The sequence below is a fragment of the Pantherophis guttatus genome, chromosome 3, assembly GCF_059756535.1.
Source record: "Pantherophis guttatus breed Tessera chromosome 3, ASM5975653v1, whole genome shotgun sequence".
NCBI lineage: Eukaryota > Metazoa > Chordata > Lepidosauria > Squamata > Colubridae > Pantherophis > Pantherophis guttatus.
Genome location: NC_142065.1, coordinates 8,289,859 through 8,306,435, shown reverse-complemented (window position 1 = coordinate 8,306,435; position 16,577 = coordinate 8,289,859). Strand labels below are relative to the sequence as shown.

General features: G+C 43.1%; 1 protein-coding gene across 9 annotated transcripts in view; it reads right to left on the bottom strand.

Moving 5' to 3' along the window:
• KCNQ2 (potassium voltage-gated channel subfamily Q member 2) overlaps nucleotides 1-16,577 on the bottom strand; it is a 133,442-nt gene that overhangs the window by 15,723 nt on the left and 101,142 nt on the right. For 4 of the 9 annotated variants that reach the window (XM_034441288.3, XM_087889014.1, XM_034441290.3 and 1 more), the window contains 3 exons: nucleotides 15,124-15,347; nucleotides 12,730-12,841; nucleotides 11,064-11,195 (listed from right to left, as the gene is read on the bottom strand). In XM_034441288.3, the coding sequence (XP_034297179.2) occupies nucleotides 11,064-11,195; nucleotides 12,730-12,841; nucleotides 15,124-15,347 (468 nt within the window). Of the gene's footprint in view, nucleotides 1-8,611; nucleotides 8,699-11,063; nucleotides 11,196-12,729; nucleotides 12,842-15,123; nucleotides 15,348-16,577 lie in introns of all 9 variants that reach the window. The other 5 variants (XM_034441289.3, XM_087889016.1, XM_087889015.1 and 2 more) reach the window with 2 other exon arrangements.

Sequence of the window (16,577 nt, the reverse complement as noted above, 5' to 3'; positions counted from 1 at the left end):
TGGAATATTTCTCAGAGCTATTATGTTCCTCACTATCCTTTTTGCTTTTCCACATGGCCACGTATCCTAAAAATTCATGGGTTTTTTATTCATTTGTATTATAGGGGGGGAAATCTAAACCTAACTTTTTGCACTATTATCAAAGACGGAAAAGAAAGGGTTTTTTACCCAATAAACTTACATATTCAACATATAATGCCCTTCAGCTAATACAGGTACATCAACGTCTTTCAAACATGGTAGCTTGAAGATGTGTGGACTTCGACTCCCAGAATTCCCCAGTCAGCCATACTGGCTGGGGAATTCTGGGAGTTGAAGTTCACACATCTTCAAGTTGCTAAATTTGATAAACGCTAACTAAGCGTCTACTGTCTTCCGTGAATAAACAAGCTTGATTCTTTCATTTTGCCTGAGAGTTTATGGTTTGTGTCCTTAGCCTTTTCATGGAACTACAATTCATAAGTTCTATTTAATAACAAGGCTAAAAGGGGCAATTATAGAATCAGCATATCCTATCTCCAAAAATGAAAGGATGCAAGAAATGAGGAATAATGGTAAGCCATTAACATATAAACCGATTTCCCCAATTTTGGCCATAAACAATTAAAAATAATTGCTGTTACAAGGATCTAGTTCAGAAAATGAAATTCCTGAACACCACAAAGTGATTTTCGTAGGATATGCATCAATGCTCAGAAATAATATTGGTTTTAATGAAAAAGATGAAGAATTACATAGAGCTTTCAACCCGTTTGGGAAATAAAATGCTTTCAAGGGCTTTGTTAGTGAAGAATTTAAGAAATGGTCAAGAAAGTGCTGAGCTTATAAATTATCTGAAGGCGAAACTTTAAGTGGGTGTCCTCTATCATTTTCTTAAATATGATAAATAAAATAAAATTTCTTCTGAACTCTTTAGAGGTTATAGGAAGTTTCTACAAATATTTTTTTTATAAAAAAATTTATTTTCTTTTAATACAAACATTCCATCATTCATTAAACAGTGTATCGTCTGGGTACAAATTTTTGGTGTCATAACAGTTAAAGCTTATCACCATATTCATTGTTTATATCTACTCTTATTTTAATACTAATACTTAATACTTAACGTATCTATTATAACATTTCTCTTCTTAACTTATTTAACTTTATTATACATTACTTTAATATTTATTCTCTAACCATTGATAAAATAAATCCCATATATTATAATAATGAGATTCTTCCTTTCCTTTAATTGCAAGTGTTAATTTATTCATTTCTGCACATTCGGACGTTTCTACAAATATGAATCAGTAAAAATTAGCAGCCGTGTCCTTTTTCTTACAGAGCTATATATAACTTCTGCAAGATTTAGCAGAATTTTAAAACATGGGCTTACTGGACATAATCAATTTTATTCTTGGAAGCTTTTCCTAAGATGGTCATCTAATTTTTATATGGCTCATATGGCAATCACCTTACCTGCCCTCATATGACCTTTAAAACCTGTGGGTTTTTTCCTGGAAGCCTCTTTAAATCGAGAAAGGAGAGGGAGAGGATGGAAGATGGTTTATGGTTTCCTTGGGAAATTATTGTTTTATGCATGGTGCTTGCTTTTATTTAGAGTTCTTTTAAAAGCAAACTGGAGAACGAGTTATTTTCAGGTTGGGTGCAGGGATTCAGGAGAACCTCTAGTTACGATTCTGTGCAGTCCGGAGAACCCCCAAATCCCACTCCTGGCTGCCCCTGTCCACCCTGCCCCACCCCTCCCAGGAGTCCCCATGTGACCTGTTTTGGATACAGGGTGCACGCGGAGGCTCAAGGAGGGCAAAAAACGGGCCTACCAGAAGTTTGGGAAGGCTGGAAATGGGCCCGTTTCTGGCCTCCAGAGGGCCTCTGAAGCCTGGGGAAGCTGTTTTTGCCCTCCCGGAGGCTCAAGGAAAGCCTCCGGAGCCCGGGGAGGGCAAAAACGCCCCCCCACCATGGTGCAGGAGGCTTACTAGGCCATGCCCACAATGGCCACGCCCACTCAGCAACCGGGCAGAGAACCCCTTGGTAAAATTTTTGAAGCCCACCCCAGTTGGGTGGTCTAAATAAGTGTTAAAAAAATGTTATCCCCCTTATTTAATAGAGGCGTCTGTCTTAACTTCAAAATCTTAATTAGCTCTGGTCAATTTTACTTTTGCATAATGTGCCAGAATTGTACAGGTAGACTTCTAAAACAACCCCAAATGACAATAACCAGGAATAACCACAAACCACAATAACCACAAACAAACCAGTATATTCATCGTTCAGTAATAAAAAAATGTGTTGGTCTGGAGCAGAATTTAAACAGTACTTCTTCCACAGCTCTGGAGCAAAGGCGACCGACCATTCCATGCACAAGGCGTGAATGAGTTATGAGTTTGAATTCAGGCAAGGAAAGGGGGGAAATGAATTAATGAAATGAAACGTTTATGAACACCTCAAAAAACTAAAAGCAAGGGAAGGGCCAAGTCATCTGGCTATTTCAAGTCATATCAAATTGCCTTACTTTAGCAGAAGGATGCTCAGAAGTGTGTCTGCAGAAAGAGCTTTGAAAGAGCTGTGTCCTCTCTTTGGCTCATTAAAGCAGCTATGTATTGTTTATTTGCAATATCTGTCTACTCTGGCAAGCATTTGGTCCCCAGGCTCATACGTCTGCCTCATGAACAGCTTCCAGGAAGCGAGGTGGCTGTGCATATGACTGTCATGGGCTGTGCAAATCCTTCAGAAGAGCTGTGTCTTCTCTTTGACTCATTAAAGCAGTGGTGCATTATTTATTTGTTGGCAAAATCTGTATATTGTGGCACGCATTTGACCTCCAGGCTCACATGGCTGCTTCATAAACAGCTTCTAGGAAGCAAGGTGGTTATACATGTCACTGCCAAGGGCTGTGCAAACCCTTTGAAAGAGCGGCATCCCCTCTTTGACTCATTAAAACAGCTGGGTTTTATTCATTTTTTTTATTTTGCAATATCTGTATACCATTGAAAGCATTTGGACTCCAGGCTCAATGGCTGCTTGATGAGCAGCTTTCAAGAAGCAAGGTGGTATACATGTCAATGTTGTGGGCTGTGCAAATCCTTCAAAAGAGCTATGTCTTCTCTTTGACTCATTAAAGCAGCTGTGCATTATTTATTTATTAGCAAAATCTGTATATTGTGGCAAGCATTTGACTTCCAGGCTCACATAGCTGCTTCTAGGAAGCAAGGTAGTTATACATGTCAATGTCAAGAGCTGTGCAAATCCTTTGAAAGAGAGGTGTCCCCTCTTTGACTCATTAAAACAGCTGGGATTGATTGATTGATTGATTGATTTTGCAATATCTAGATACCATTGAAAGCATTTGGACTCCAGGCTCAATGGCTGCTTGATGAACAGCTTTCAAGAAGCAAGGTGGTATACATGTCAATACCATGGGCTATGCCAAACCTTCAAAAGAGCTATGTCTTCTCTTTGACTCATTAAAGCAGCTGTGCATTATTTATTTATTAACAAAATCTGAATATTGTGGCAAGTACAAAGCAGGCTCAATGTCTGCTTGATGAAATAGCTTTCAAGAAGCAAGGTGGTATATATGTCAATGGCAAGGGCTGGGCAAATCCTTCAAAAGAGTTATGTCTTCTCTTTGACTCATTAAAGCAGCTGTGTATTATTTTTCCTTTTTTTTTTCCTTTCCTTTTTTTTTTTTTTTTTTTGCAATATCCATATACTATTGCAAGCCTTTGGACTCCACGCTTACATGGTTGCTGCACGTCCAGCTTCCGGGAAGAGAAGTGACTGCGCATTCAACACACAAAAAATATAAAGAAGCAGTTTCTATATAACATCTGCACATGACTCAAAAAAGATCCAGCTGCTTTAATGTTTTAAAAAGATGCTTTCTGTGCACAACTGTGCATTGCAAAGCTTTATTTTTTTTCAACCCAATTACTTGGACCTACCTACATTTGTTCTGGCCCTTGATCATAATGAGATTTGTGGTGGCCGTTATCTATATTTTTCATTATTTTATTTGGAAGCATAATCGCAAGGGGACAATTGCACGGCTTCACCGAATTAACTAGGCCGTTGCTATAGTAGAAGAGCTGCATTGTTTCTCCTTTACTATGCATATTAAGTAGCCTCTCTTGGGTGCCATTTGCGGTCATGAGGCTTTTTTTCTTTGAAGGTTAGACGTCTCACCACAAGACATGGGGCGAGCAACAATCAGGCTGACAGATACAACTCATCTTATTTCCATGGTAAAAGGAAAAAAGCTTTTAAGGTAAAGGTAAACGTTCCCCCTGCACATATGTGCTAGTCGTTCCTGACTCTAGGGGGCGGTGCTCATCTCCGTTTCAAAGCCGAAGAGCCAGCGCTGTCCGAAGACGTCTCCGTGGTCATGTGGCCGGCATGACTAAACGGCAAAGGCGCACAGAACGCTGTTACCTTCCCACCAAAGGTGGTCCCTATTTTTCTACTTGCATTTTTTACCTGCTTTCGAACTGCTAGGTTGGCGGAAGCTGGAACAAGTAATGGGAGCTCACCCCGTTATGTGGCACTAGGGATTCGAACCGCTGAACTCCCGACTTTTTCTATCGACAAGCTCAGCGTCTTAACCACTGAGCCACCGAGTCCCTAAAGCTTTTAAGGTCCTCTAAATCAGGGGTCTCCAACCTTGGCAACTTTAAGGCTTGTGGACTTCAACTCCCAGAGTTCCTCAGACAGCAAAGCTGAGGAACTCAGAGAGTTAAAGTCCACAAGCCTTAAAGTTACTAAGGTTGGAGACCCCTGCTCTAAATAATTCTATTATTCTGCTTTCATTTCCAAGATGGTTGGTTGTACACTTAACCATCTTTGTTATTCTTAAGCACAAGTGGCATTTTCCCTTAAGTTCCCTGAGATACTGTTTAATTAAGGGGCAGTAAAACAGCATTTCTTCTATTCCCATGAATGCATTTCTCTATTTTTCTTTTGACAAGAAGGAATAGATGGAAGGTTATCAAAGAGAGATCCAAGCTAAAAATGAAGGAGAAATTTTCTAAAAGTGAGAACAATTAACTCGCAGAACAGCTTGCCTCCGGAAGTTGTGGGTGCTCCAACACGGGAGGTTTTGAAGAACAGATGGGACAACCATTCATGTGAAATAATTAAGGGTCTCCTGCTTGAGCAGGGAGTGGACTAGAAGACCTCCAAGGTCCCTTCCAACTCTGTTACTCTGTGATTCTGTTTAATTGATGTGATTCTGTTCCGATGCACTCATGTCAATCAAACAATGGCATTTGATTCAGGGGTGGGTTCTAACCGGCTTTACTACCGGTTCTCTTTGTGTACGCGCTTTGCGCGCGATCGCCGCGCGCATGCTCGGTTCGCTCGCAGGTACACCAAATGAGCGCTTCACGCAAGCGTGTTGCAAATCTGCCCCCCTGAGGTGCGGCAATCCGCTCTGCCGCAACTCTCAGCTGGGCGAAAACAGCAGAAATATAAGGTCAGAATAACGCAGGGGCGGGCGGGAAGGCCCAGCTCCCGAAGAAAGAGAACCGGTTCGGTGACGTAATAGCATCACCGCTACCGGCTCGCGCAAACCGGGAGGAACCCACCACTGATTTGATTGCACCCTGATCGATTTCCACTGAACGCACGGAGGGGGGGGGAACCACTTTTCTCTACATTGCCATCCTTTGAAATAATGTTTTTTCTTTCTTTGAAATGGTATCGGAAAGAAATGTGGGCTGCGACATGGTGCATTTTATCCCTCATGCTACATTACACTCCATGCTTTCAGGAACATGCAAAGAGGAACATCTGCGTCTCCGGCCTCTGCCAAAAGCAGTTAGCCAAACCCAAAATTGCTCGAGTGGAGCCCAGCCAAGAGAGGGGAAAAAAGAGAGAGAGAGAAAAAAAGAAAGGATCAATGGGGTTTTTTTTCCTTAATGAGAAGCAGGAAAATGATATGTCCTTTTCGAATACTGCCCATTCTGAGCGCAGCCTGGGCACTGGGGCCAGCCCCTTTCGTCCGTCAAAGGTTGCACAAATATTTCTCTGGCTGGGCCATCAAAACACTGCATAAATACAAAACAGCAGCGTAATTGGGTAATCCCCGTTTATAGTTATTTGTTGTAGGTTGATCTTGTCCGTCTTCTAAGGAGCTTTTCAAAACGAAAAGCTATTTGTTAAGAGTTAGCTATCAATAATGGGGCCCTTGGTACTTTCTGAGCTTGGTTTTGTTTTGGGGGGGTTTTTTGGCAGATGTATCATGGAGGAGGAAGAGGAGGAGGAAGAGGAAGGGGGAGAGGGAGGTGGAGGAGGAGGAGGGGAGGAAGAGGGGAGGAGAAAGAAGAGGAGGGGAGAGGGAGGGGGTGGGGAAGAAGAGGAGGAGGAGGAGGGGAGGAAGAGGAGGGAAGGAAGAGGAGGAGGGGAGAGGGAGGAGGGGAGGAGGAGGTGGGGAAGAAGTGGAGAAGAGAAGGGGAATAAGAGGAGGAGGACGGGAAGAAGAAGAGGAGAAGGAGGGGAAGAAGAGGAGGAGGAGAAAGAGGAGGAGGGGAAGAGGAGGAGGAAGAGGAGGAGGGGGAGAGGGAGGGGGAGGAGGGGGAAAGAAAAGTAGGAGGAGGAGAGGAGGAAGAGGAGGAAGAAGGGAAGAAGAAGAGGGGGAGGAGGGGAAGAAGAGAAGGAGGAGAAGGGGAAGAAGAGGAGAAGGAGGGGAAGAAGAGGAGGAGGAGAAAGAGGAGGAGGGGAAGAGGAGGAGGAAGAGGAGGAGGGGAGAGGGAGGGGGAGGAGGGGGAAAGGATAGGAGGAGGAGAGGAGGAAGAGGAGGGGAGGAAGCGGAGGAGGAGAGGAAGAAGAAGAGGAGGAGGAGAAAGAGGAGGAGGGGAAGAGGAGGAGGAAGAGGAGGAGGAGGAGAGGGAGGGGGAGGAGGGGGAAGAGGAGGAGGGGAGGAGGAGGAGGAGGGGAGAGGAAGGAGGGAAGGAGGAGGAGGAGGGGGAGGACAAGAATAACAACAACGACTATGGGGTCCTTGGTGCTCTCTAAGCTTGGTTGTTGTTTTCTTGCAGACGTTTCATTACCCAACCAGATAACATCATCAGGGCTTGAAAGGAGTGGCATTCACTCTCTTTTTATAGACTAGTAGATTATTATTACTTATTAGTTACGTTGAAAGGGGGAACTATCTTGCCGGATTTTATTAAAAAGAACTGGGAAAAAAAACCCTATTTTATCCTTAACAATACTTTTTTCCAACCAAATGAGTTTACACCGTGTCCTCTCTCCTTTTATTATTTGAGGTACAGGTAAAACTATCTACAGGTAGTCCTCGTTTTATGGTTGTAACTGAGCCCAAAATTATGCTACTAAGTCATTGCAGGTTGTAAGTCAAGGCATCATGTGACCAGATGTAACATTTTTTTTTGCAGTGGTCATTAAGCGAAAACCTTGGCACATAGATTGAAGTCATGGCACCTGGACATCTTTTCTTTTTGGTTTGAAACGTTTGGCTGAAGAAGCTACTCAGAGGAGCAGTGAAGCTTTTCAAACCAAAAAAGAAAAGAAAAAGAAAAAGTCCAGTTATCAGGACTTCAACTTTCAAACTTTTAGCTAGTTGAAAATCTTCCCCAATGTATTTCAGCATTGTTGTACAGACTGTCCTTCAGTCTTACAACCACAATGGAGCCCAGAATTTATGTTGCTAAGCGAGACAGTGGTTAAGTGAGTTTTGCCCTATTTTAGGACCTTCCTTGCCACAGTTGTTAAGTGAATCACTGCGGTTGTTAAATTAATAACACGTTGTTAAGTGAATCTGGCTTCCCCATTGACTTTATTTGTCAGATGGCCGCAAAAGGAGATCACATGACCCCAGGACACTGCAACCGTCATAAATATGAACCAGTGGCCAAGCGTCCGAATTTTGATCACATGACCATGGGGATGCTGTACTGGTCGTAACTGTGAAAAAGGGTCATAAGTCATCTTTTTCAGTGCCGTTGTAACTTCGGATGGTCACTAAATGAATGGGCTATTTGTCTATGGTGATTCTCAGTCATCCAGGTCATATTTGTCCCAAAGGTCCTTTTTCGAGAGGCAACTAGACTTCCTTTGTTTTTCCTTGAAGACGTGTCGCTTCTCATCCAAGAAGCTTTTTCAGTTCTGTAGAACTGAAGAAGCTTCTGAAAATGTGAAGCGAAACCTCTTCGAGGAAAAACAAAGAAAATCCAGTTGTCCCTTGAAAAAAACACCTTTGGATCAAGGACTACCTGTAAAGGGACCCAATTGTTCTCTCTCTCTCTCTCTGCAGGAATGGCTTTTATGGATGTCAAGGCTGTATTTCATAGTGATAGACACTACAGCAGCTAAACACATTACATGCATAAAAAAATGATTCCAACACAATAAAAAATCAGATTATTGCAGAAGTGCTCCTGGCCATATCTAAGGCTGCACAGTGTGAAGACTTATCTTCAGTGCCTCTAAAAATAAAAAAATAAAAATTAAGCAGATCCAGGAGAGCAAGCCATTCAGGGGGGGAAATGAAATCAGCAGGAAGTGATCAAGAGCATCTCTGAACATGGCATGAAAAGATTCCACAGGAAGCATATGAGAAGCTCAGAACAAAATTTTCCTATATCCTAACCTAGGTGAGTATTGGGGTGATCCTTTGGCTGAATACTTCTTATGCCGGGGAGTTGAAGAGGGTGGGGGACCCACAATCATATCTATCCTGGCAAAAATAAATAAGAAAAAGAAACACACCAACAAAACACACAATGAAGCAACATGTCGGAGAAAGAATTGAGTTGGGAACTTTTGAAATCGTGAAACAAAAGGAGGAGATTATCTCTGCTCAGAATTTTTTTTAAAAAAAAAGAATATCCAAACAATCTGATCATTTAGGATGGTTGTTAAAAAGTGGTGGATTTTTTTCAGCGACAATGGAATAATCCTTCTTTGGGAAGGATCCAAAGGAACCCCTCGTGAAAGGATTCCTTGTTCAGCAATGAGCAGGCTAAGTATGAACTGACGAGTTGGGAAATGTATGAAAATATTCCATTGCAACAACAACAACAAAACCCACAACTTTGCACTCCTCTTCCCGATGAAGTACTCAAGGCCATTCACGGCGCGAAAAATGAAAACTCCATATTCCTGCAATCAATGGAAGCAGGGGTGAAATCCAGTAGGTTCTGACAGGTTCTGGAGAACCAGTAGCGGAAATTTTGAGCAATTCGGAGAACCAGTAGTAGAAATTTTGAGCAGTTTGGAGAATCGGTAGTGGAAATTTTGAGTAGTTTGGAGAACCAGCAAATACCATCTCTGGCTGGCCCCCGAGTGGGGTGGGAATGGAGATTTTGCAATATCCTTCCCCCAGGAGTGGGAAGGGAATGGGGATTTTGCAGTATCCTTCCCCTGTAGTAGGGTGGGAATGGATATTTTATAGGGCAGTGTCCTTCCTCTGCCACCCCACCAAGCCACGCCCACAGAATCGGTAGTAAAAGAATTTGGATTTCACCACTGAATGGAAGGTACGTCAACCCGTTTGGAAAAAGGAAAAGCTCAAAGAAAGTCAATACGCATATACAAGAAGGTGGAACAAGAGACAGGCATGACAAAACCCGCTTGCAAAAATAGTGAAAAAGGGGAGAAGGAGAACGCAGAAATGCTATACACTGTTGTAGAATTCAGCAGCTGAAATTAAAAGTTGGTTAAAAAGTTCAATGTTCTCTCAGCCCTAGGAAAATGGCCATGGCAAACCACTTCTGAAAAACCTTGCCAAGAAAACTGCAAGGATAATTGCCAGGAATCGTACACGATTGAAACGGATATATACTGTATCAAAAAAAAAAATTCCCTTCTTGTCCCTATGGGTGGTCTCGGGTCCTCTACCAGAGGCTTGAGAGTTGAAGGTTCTGCGCAAGATCTTAGCTTGAGCAGGGGGCTGGACTAGAAGACTTCCAAGGTCCCTTCCAACTCTGTTATTCTGTTATATCCCCACACATGCACACACAGAAATGTTGGATATTGAACACAACAGATAACAGGACAGTGGGGGTCTTTGGGGCATGTGGGAGCATCCAAAAAGTCAAAATGGTGTCTGTGACTGTCATCAAAGCTCCGCCCAGTTTTTATTTTTTTATTTTAATTTACTTATCGAATTCACGTAGCTGCCATCTGATGAGCAAATCGGTCTGGGCAGCGTTTTTATGCGCACTATTGATACAAAACATGTAAAATAAGAAGGTCAAGTTTTTGAACACTCACTCTTCATCTTGACTACTTTTACAAATGTCCCTACAAAGGTGAAAACTTTGAACTCCCCGCAGAATCAGAAACTACTACAGGTAGTTCTCGACTTACGACCACAATTCAGCCCCAAAATTTCTGCTGCTAAGCGATACAGTTTCCCACTTTGGCCCACTTTGCGACTTTTCTTGCCACACTTATTAAGTGAATCACTGCAGTTGTTAAGTTAGTAACACGGTCATTAAGTGAATCTGGCTTCCCCATTGACTTTGCTTGTCAGAAGATCGTAAAAGGGGATCATGTGACCCAGGGACACTGCCACCGTCATAAATATGAGCCAGTGACCAACTGTCTGACTTTTGATCACATAATCATGTTGATTACATGACTATGGGGATGCTGCAACAGTCGTAAGTGTGAAAAATGGTCATAACTCATTTTCAGTGGCGTTGTAAGTTTGAATGGACACTAAATGAATGGTTGTAAGTCGAGGACTATCTGTACTTCCCAGGATATTGTCCAGTTAGGAGAACAATTTACCCTGGCTGATATTCTTGCTTTTTCTTGTTTTACAAAAATATAAATGATATGCCAAATATAATTTCCATTTGTGCTGAAGTTTAGTTCTCACTTCCTGCATATACCCCAAAAGATATAGTAACTTTCAAGAACAGCCCAATGGAGACCAGAGGAGATGGTCAGGCCACATTCAAACAACCACTTCAACTTTTTCTGATATACTGATCAACTTAACATCGTGTTTCAGAATACCAAACCCTACCTAGTTCAAATACAAGTAATAACCAATACCAGAAGCCACCAGAGATGAAAAAGGGAAGACTTGCCTGGACTGAAGATTTTTGATCCGGGAAAGCATGTCCAGATGTCCTGCTGAATACTGTTCAATGACGTCCATCACATCGTACGGCCGCAAGCTCTCTTTGAATTTTCGCTTGGAAACCAGGAACCGCATGATGCTAAAGCAGAGATACAGAGTGACAAGAAGAAAACTTCAATGGTTTATTCTTTCTAACTGTCCATCTGTGTCTGGATGATGTCACAAGGGAGAGACTGGAAATCTATTGCTTTAAACCAGTGTTTTCTTAATTTGGGCAATTTGAAGATGTATGGACTTCAACACCCAGAATTCCCCAACCAGCTGGGGAATTTTGGGAGTTGAAGTCCACACGTCTTCAAGTTGCCAAGGTTGAGAAATATTGCTTTAAACAATAATGCTATCAATACCTGATAAAGCTGTTAAACGTCAACCTTGCGGGGCAAGAAGTACACCCAAGAATACAGGTAGTCCTTGACTTACAACCATTCATTTAGTGACCATCTGAAGTTACAATAGCATTGAAAAAAGTGATTTATGAAAAAGTGTTTCTGACAGTTGCAATGTCCTGGGGTCAGGTGATCACCTTTTCTGACCTTCTGACAAGCAAAGTCAATGAGGAATGCAGATTCACTTTACAACTTTAATTCAACAACTGCAGTGTTTCACTTAATAACTGTGGCAAGCAAGGTTGTGAAATGAGTCAAAAATCACTTAACAACTCTCTTGTTTAGCAACAGAAATTTTGGGCCCAATTGTGGTCGTAATTCGAGAACTACCTGTACACCAAGTAGCACATTCTCTCTCTTATATTTCTTTCTAAGGCTTTATAAAGCAGTACTAACATGTGAAGCATTGGTACCGCTTTATAAAGCCTTAGCCTCCTGGAATATTGCATTCAGTTTTGGTCACCACATTACAAAAAAGATATTGAGACTTTGGAAAAAAGTGCAAAGAAGAGCAACTGGATTAAAGGACCGGAGATTAAAACATTTGAAGAATGGTTTCAGGATTTGGGTTTGCCTCGTCTAGAGAAAAGAAGGACTAGGGGGGCATGATATCAGTCTTCCGGTATTTGAGAGTTGCCACAAAGAGGAGGGGATCAATTTATTTTTCAAAGCACCAGAGGGCAGGACAAGAAACAATGGATGGAAACTAATCAAGGAGAGAAGCAATCTGGAATTAAGGAGAAATTTCCTAAAAGTAAGAACAATTAACCAGTGGAACAGCTTGCCTCCAGAAATTGTGGGTGCTTCATCACTGGAGATTTTTAAGAAGAGTCTGGACAGCCATTTGTCTGAATTGTGTCTCCTGCTTGAACAGGGAGTTGGACTGGAAGACCTCAAAAATCCCTTCCAGCTCTATTCTGATTGTACTGATTTAAATTTTTCCTTCATTTGAGGCCAACACAGTCCCTTATAGATCCTGATTAATAGCAGTGGCCTTTTGAGCACCACTTTTTGTTGTCATGCTTGAGTGGTGGGTTGCTACTGGTTCGCCCGGGATCGGGCAAACCCGTAGCGGCGGTGGCGGGAAGCTCCACCCACCTGCCCAGACGCTTCTGTGCATGAGCAGAAGCATCACACGAGTGAGTGCGCGCACAAGCAAACCAGTAGCAAACTAAATTGAAACCCACTAACTGTCACGGTTTTACATAATGTGGACACACAACTTACCACACTGCCCGGATGCTGGCTTTAAGGCCTGGTGTAAGGTCTTCTGTCAAAAATTCACAGTTGCAGCTCTTGTTGTCAGGATCAGGCATGTCTTCTCCAGGGAGGCTTGCTTCTAGGTGGGAAGAAAGGCGTGAGAAGACAGATATTCAACAGGGAGAGCCTTAGGCTGGGGCAGAATGAACAGAAACACAAACTAGCAAGAAAAGCAGGCCATGAAGGAGATGATGGGGGGGGGAACATATTTACGCACTTTCTGCTGAAAGGTTCATCTGGAGAAGCACTTAGGTTTTTACTCACTGTATTTAATTATCCATTTTGTGGCTTTCCAGAGGTCTCTGGATGATTTCCAGGATTAAAAGGAAATTAAAAGGTGCAGTTTATGGCTGCAAAAATGCTACATTAAAATGAAAGGACTAAAGAGAGTTGCATTATCCTAACAAAAGCACACGTAACATTTCCCTGCGAAATCAGGAATAGAAAAAGGATGTCTTGCTTAGAATGATGTTTTTGTTCCAGACAATACCTGCTTTGATAACTTATGGCCCAGTTAAACAGTGGCAAAAGGTTATATCTAGGTTTTGTGTGACGGGGGAAAAGAAACATGAGTTAATGATAAGGAGTTAGAAGATGCAAAGGAAAGTGAAGGAATTGGGTTTGCCTGATTTGAAGTTGCATTTTGCAGCTTGCTACAGGTAGTCCTCATTTTACAGCCACAATTGAGTTTCTGTTGCTGAATAAGATATTTGTTCATTTTATCCCATTTTGTGTCCTATCTTACCAGTTGTTAAGTGGATAGCAATAGCACTTAGACTTATATACCGCTTCACAGTGCTTTACAGCCCTCTCTAAGCAGTTTACAGGGTCAGCCTCTGGCCCCAAACAATCTGGGTCCTCCTTTGACCAACCTCGGAAGGATGGAAGGCTGAGTCAACTTTGAGTGTGGTGAGATTCGAACTGTCAAATTGCAGGCAGCCGGCAGGCAGCAGAAGTAGCCTGCAGTACTGCATTCTAACCACTGCAGTTATTAAGTTAGTAACAAGGTTGTTAAGCAAATCTTTGCTTAACAACCCCTTTGACTTTGCTTGTCAGGTCACAAAATGGGATCATCGGACCCCAAGGTACTGTAACCATCATAATAGCAATAGCATTTAGACTTATTTATCGCTTTACAGCATTCTCTGGGCAGTTCACAATGTCAGCATCTTGCTTCCAACAATCTGGGTCCTCATTTTACCGACTGAGTCAACCTTGAGCCGGTGAGAATCGAACTCCAGGTTGCGAGCAGAGTTAGCCTGCAATACTGCATTCTAACCACTGTGTCATCAGGGCGCCGTAAGTATTGATTAAGATAGTGACAAAAAAGATTGCAAACTGGGGCAAAATGTACCGGTAGTCCTCAATTTATGACCCCAATTGAGCCCACTTCAGTTCTTAAATTAGTAACTATGGTTGTTAAGTGAATCTGGTTTCCCCATTGGCTTTATTTGTCAGAAGGTCGCGAAAGGGGATCACCTGATTCCGGGACACTGCAACTGTCATAAATATGAGTCTGTTGTGAAGGATATGAATGTAAATCATGTGGCCCTGGAGATGCTGCAATGGTGAAAAATGATCATCAGTCACTTTTTTTCTTTGACATTATAATCTCAAATGGTCCCTAAAGGAACTGTTGTAAGTTGAGGACTACCTGTACCTTGCTTAGCAATGGAAATTTTCAGCCCAATTGTCTATTGGACTATCTGAAATTTGCTACTGTCTCCTCCTGCTAAAACCTCTCAAGACAAACACAGACCAAGTCTTGCATGGACCATCCTTCTGTTGTGGCCCGCCGGCAGCCAGCAGAGGTGGCAGCAGAGTCGGACAGTGAGGAGGTTGGAGAGGAACATGGGCCAGTCCTGGGGGCTGGGGAAAGCTCAGATGAGGGCTCTGCGTCGGAGGCAGAGAAGAATAATAGACAGCAGTGAGACTGAGGAAGAGCTGGAGCCCGTTCCCAGTGTGCTCATGCACAGAGCTGCCAGGAGACAAGAACAACTCAGAAAGCAGGGTCAACTCAGGAGTAAAGCCACATCTTGGAGGTAATTGGCCCCTCCCATAGGAAACAAAAGAGGAGTGAACAGAGAGGGGGCTTTTGCAGGAAACAATTTGTTCGTTCCATGATTCTGAGAGACTCTGTGCCAAGTTTTGTCTTGTACTGCGGTTGGAAATTAGTTACCCGGCAGCCTTCCAAGCGAGATAAGGTCTGTGTTGATAAATATTCCTTTGAAAAACTGTTTGGACAGGCTGACTGTGAATGAAAGGAATTCACAGTCGTGTAAATAAAAGAGGTTTTGCCAGGACCAAGACTCTGCTTCCTGCTTTTTAAAGGAGTCTAGGTCAGATCACCTTCCGCCTCACCTTCTGAATTCTGACGGGACGCGGCTCCTTTGATGCGGAAAGCTTGCCGGGCCCGAGTCTGGTCTCCAAAACTCCAGCTCTTGGGGACTTTACTTGGGCTATCTTCCACGCTCTGGTCTGCACTGGGGGATCTTCGGACGCTTGACCCCTGAGGAGAACTTTTACTTTTCGTGGTTGCACCTCGAGGGCTGGAGAAGACACGATCTTTCAAGCTGACCTTCTGACTGGACACGGAGACAAATCAAAACGAGACGAGAGAAAAAAGGGGAGAGACAAGCAGGGGAGGGGGTCACTTCCAAAACCACCACGTGGGGAGGACTCCCTTTCAGCCATTCAAAAAAATTCAACAGTCTTTCAAAAGCAGCAGCAGTAGAAGCGGTGGCCGTGGCGAGATGTGGCTTTGGGTCATCACTGACTTGAAAAGGCGTCTCGGGAAAGTTTTCCGTGGTCGATGAATGGAGATGGGGCGGGGAGGGGGAGGGGGCACCCATTGAGGAAAGAAGGAAGGAAGGAAAGAAAGAAAGAACCGAGGGGATGAATGAACGGGAAAACAGAAGGCGATCTGGTCAGATGGAATATGTAGAGTGCAGATGGAACGACGGGCATGAAGATTTAGATACGAAGCATTGGGTCCGAGCAGCTCCGTGCAAGGGGAATGGCCCAACGGTCGAAACCTGGCCCCCGATTTCTGATTTTAGTTTTCCAAGATGCACCTGTCAAAAGCCGTTTCTTGCCTATCTTCCACTCTAAAACCCGGCTCCTGTGAGCAAGCTGACAAGGAAGGCTGAGAAGGCATCTGCAGATTCCTCACTTCCTGGACATGAACTGTTTTGACTCCTTCCCTCCGGACGGCGCTATAGGGCCAATTGTATACCAAGACAACTAGACACATAAAGACAAAGATCTATAGAACTTCTCAGTTATCCAGGCTGTGGTTGTCCCAAAAGTGCTTTTTTCAAAAGTCAACAGGACTTTCTTAGGTTTTCTTTTTCTTCCAAACGTTTCGCAGAACCGAAGATGCTTCTTGGATGAGAAACGTGTTCAAAGGAAAAAAAAAAAAACTAAGAAAAACTAAGAAAGTCCAGTTCTGTTTTGAAAAGCACTTTTGAGACACAAGGACAGATTGTTACCTCGTGCCATCATTCTGCTCCTCACCTAATTTTCAAAATTACAGGTAGTCCTCGACTTACAGCCACAATTGAGCCCGAACTTTATGTTGTTACTAAGGGAGACATTTGGCCTCATTTTACGACCTAACATGCCGCAGTTGTTGAATAAATCATTGCAGTGGTTAAGGTAGTAACACCGTTGTTAAGTGAATCTGGTTTCCCCATTGACTTGGCTTGTCAGAAGGTCTCGCAAAAGGGGATCACATGACCCCGGGACGTTGCGACCGTCATAAATATGAGTCAGTTGCCAAGCGTCTGAATTTGATCATGTGACCATGGAGATGC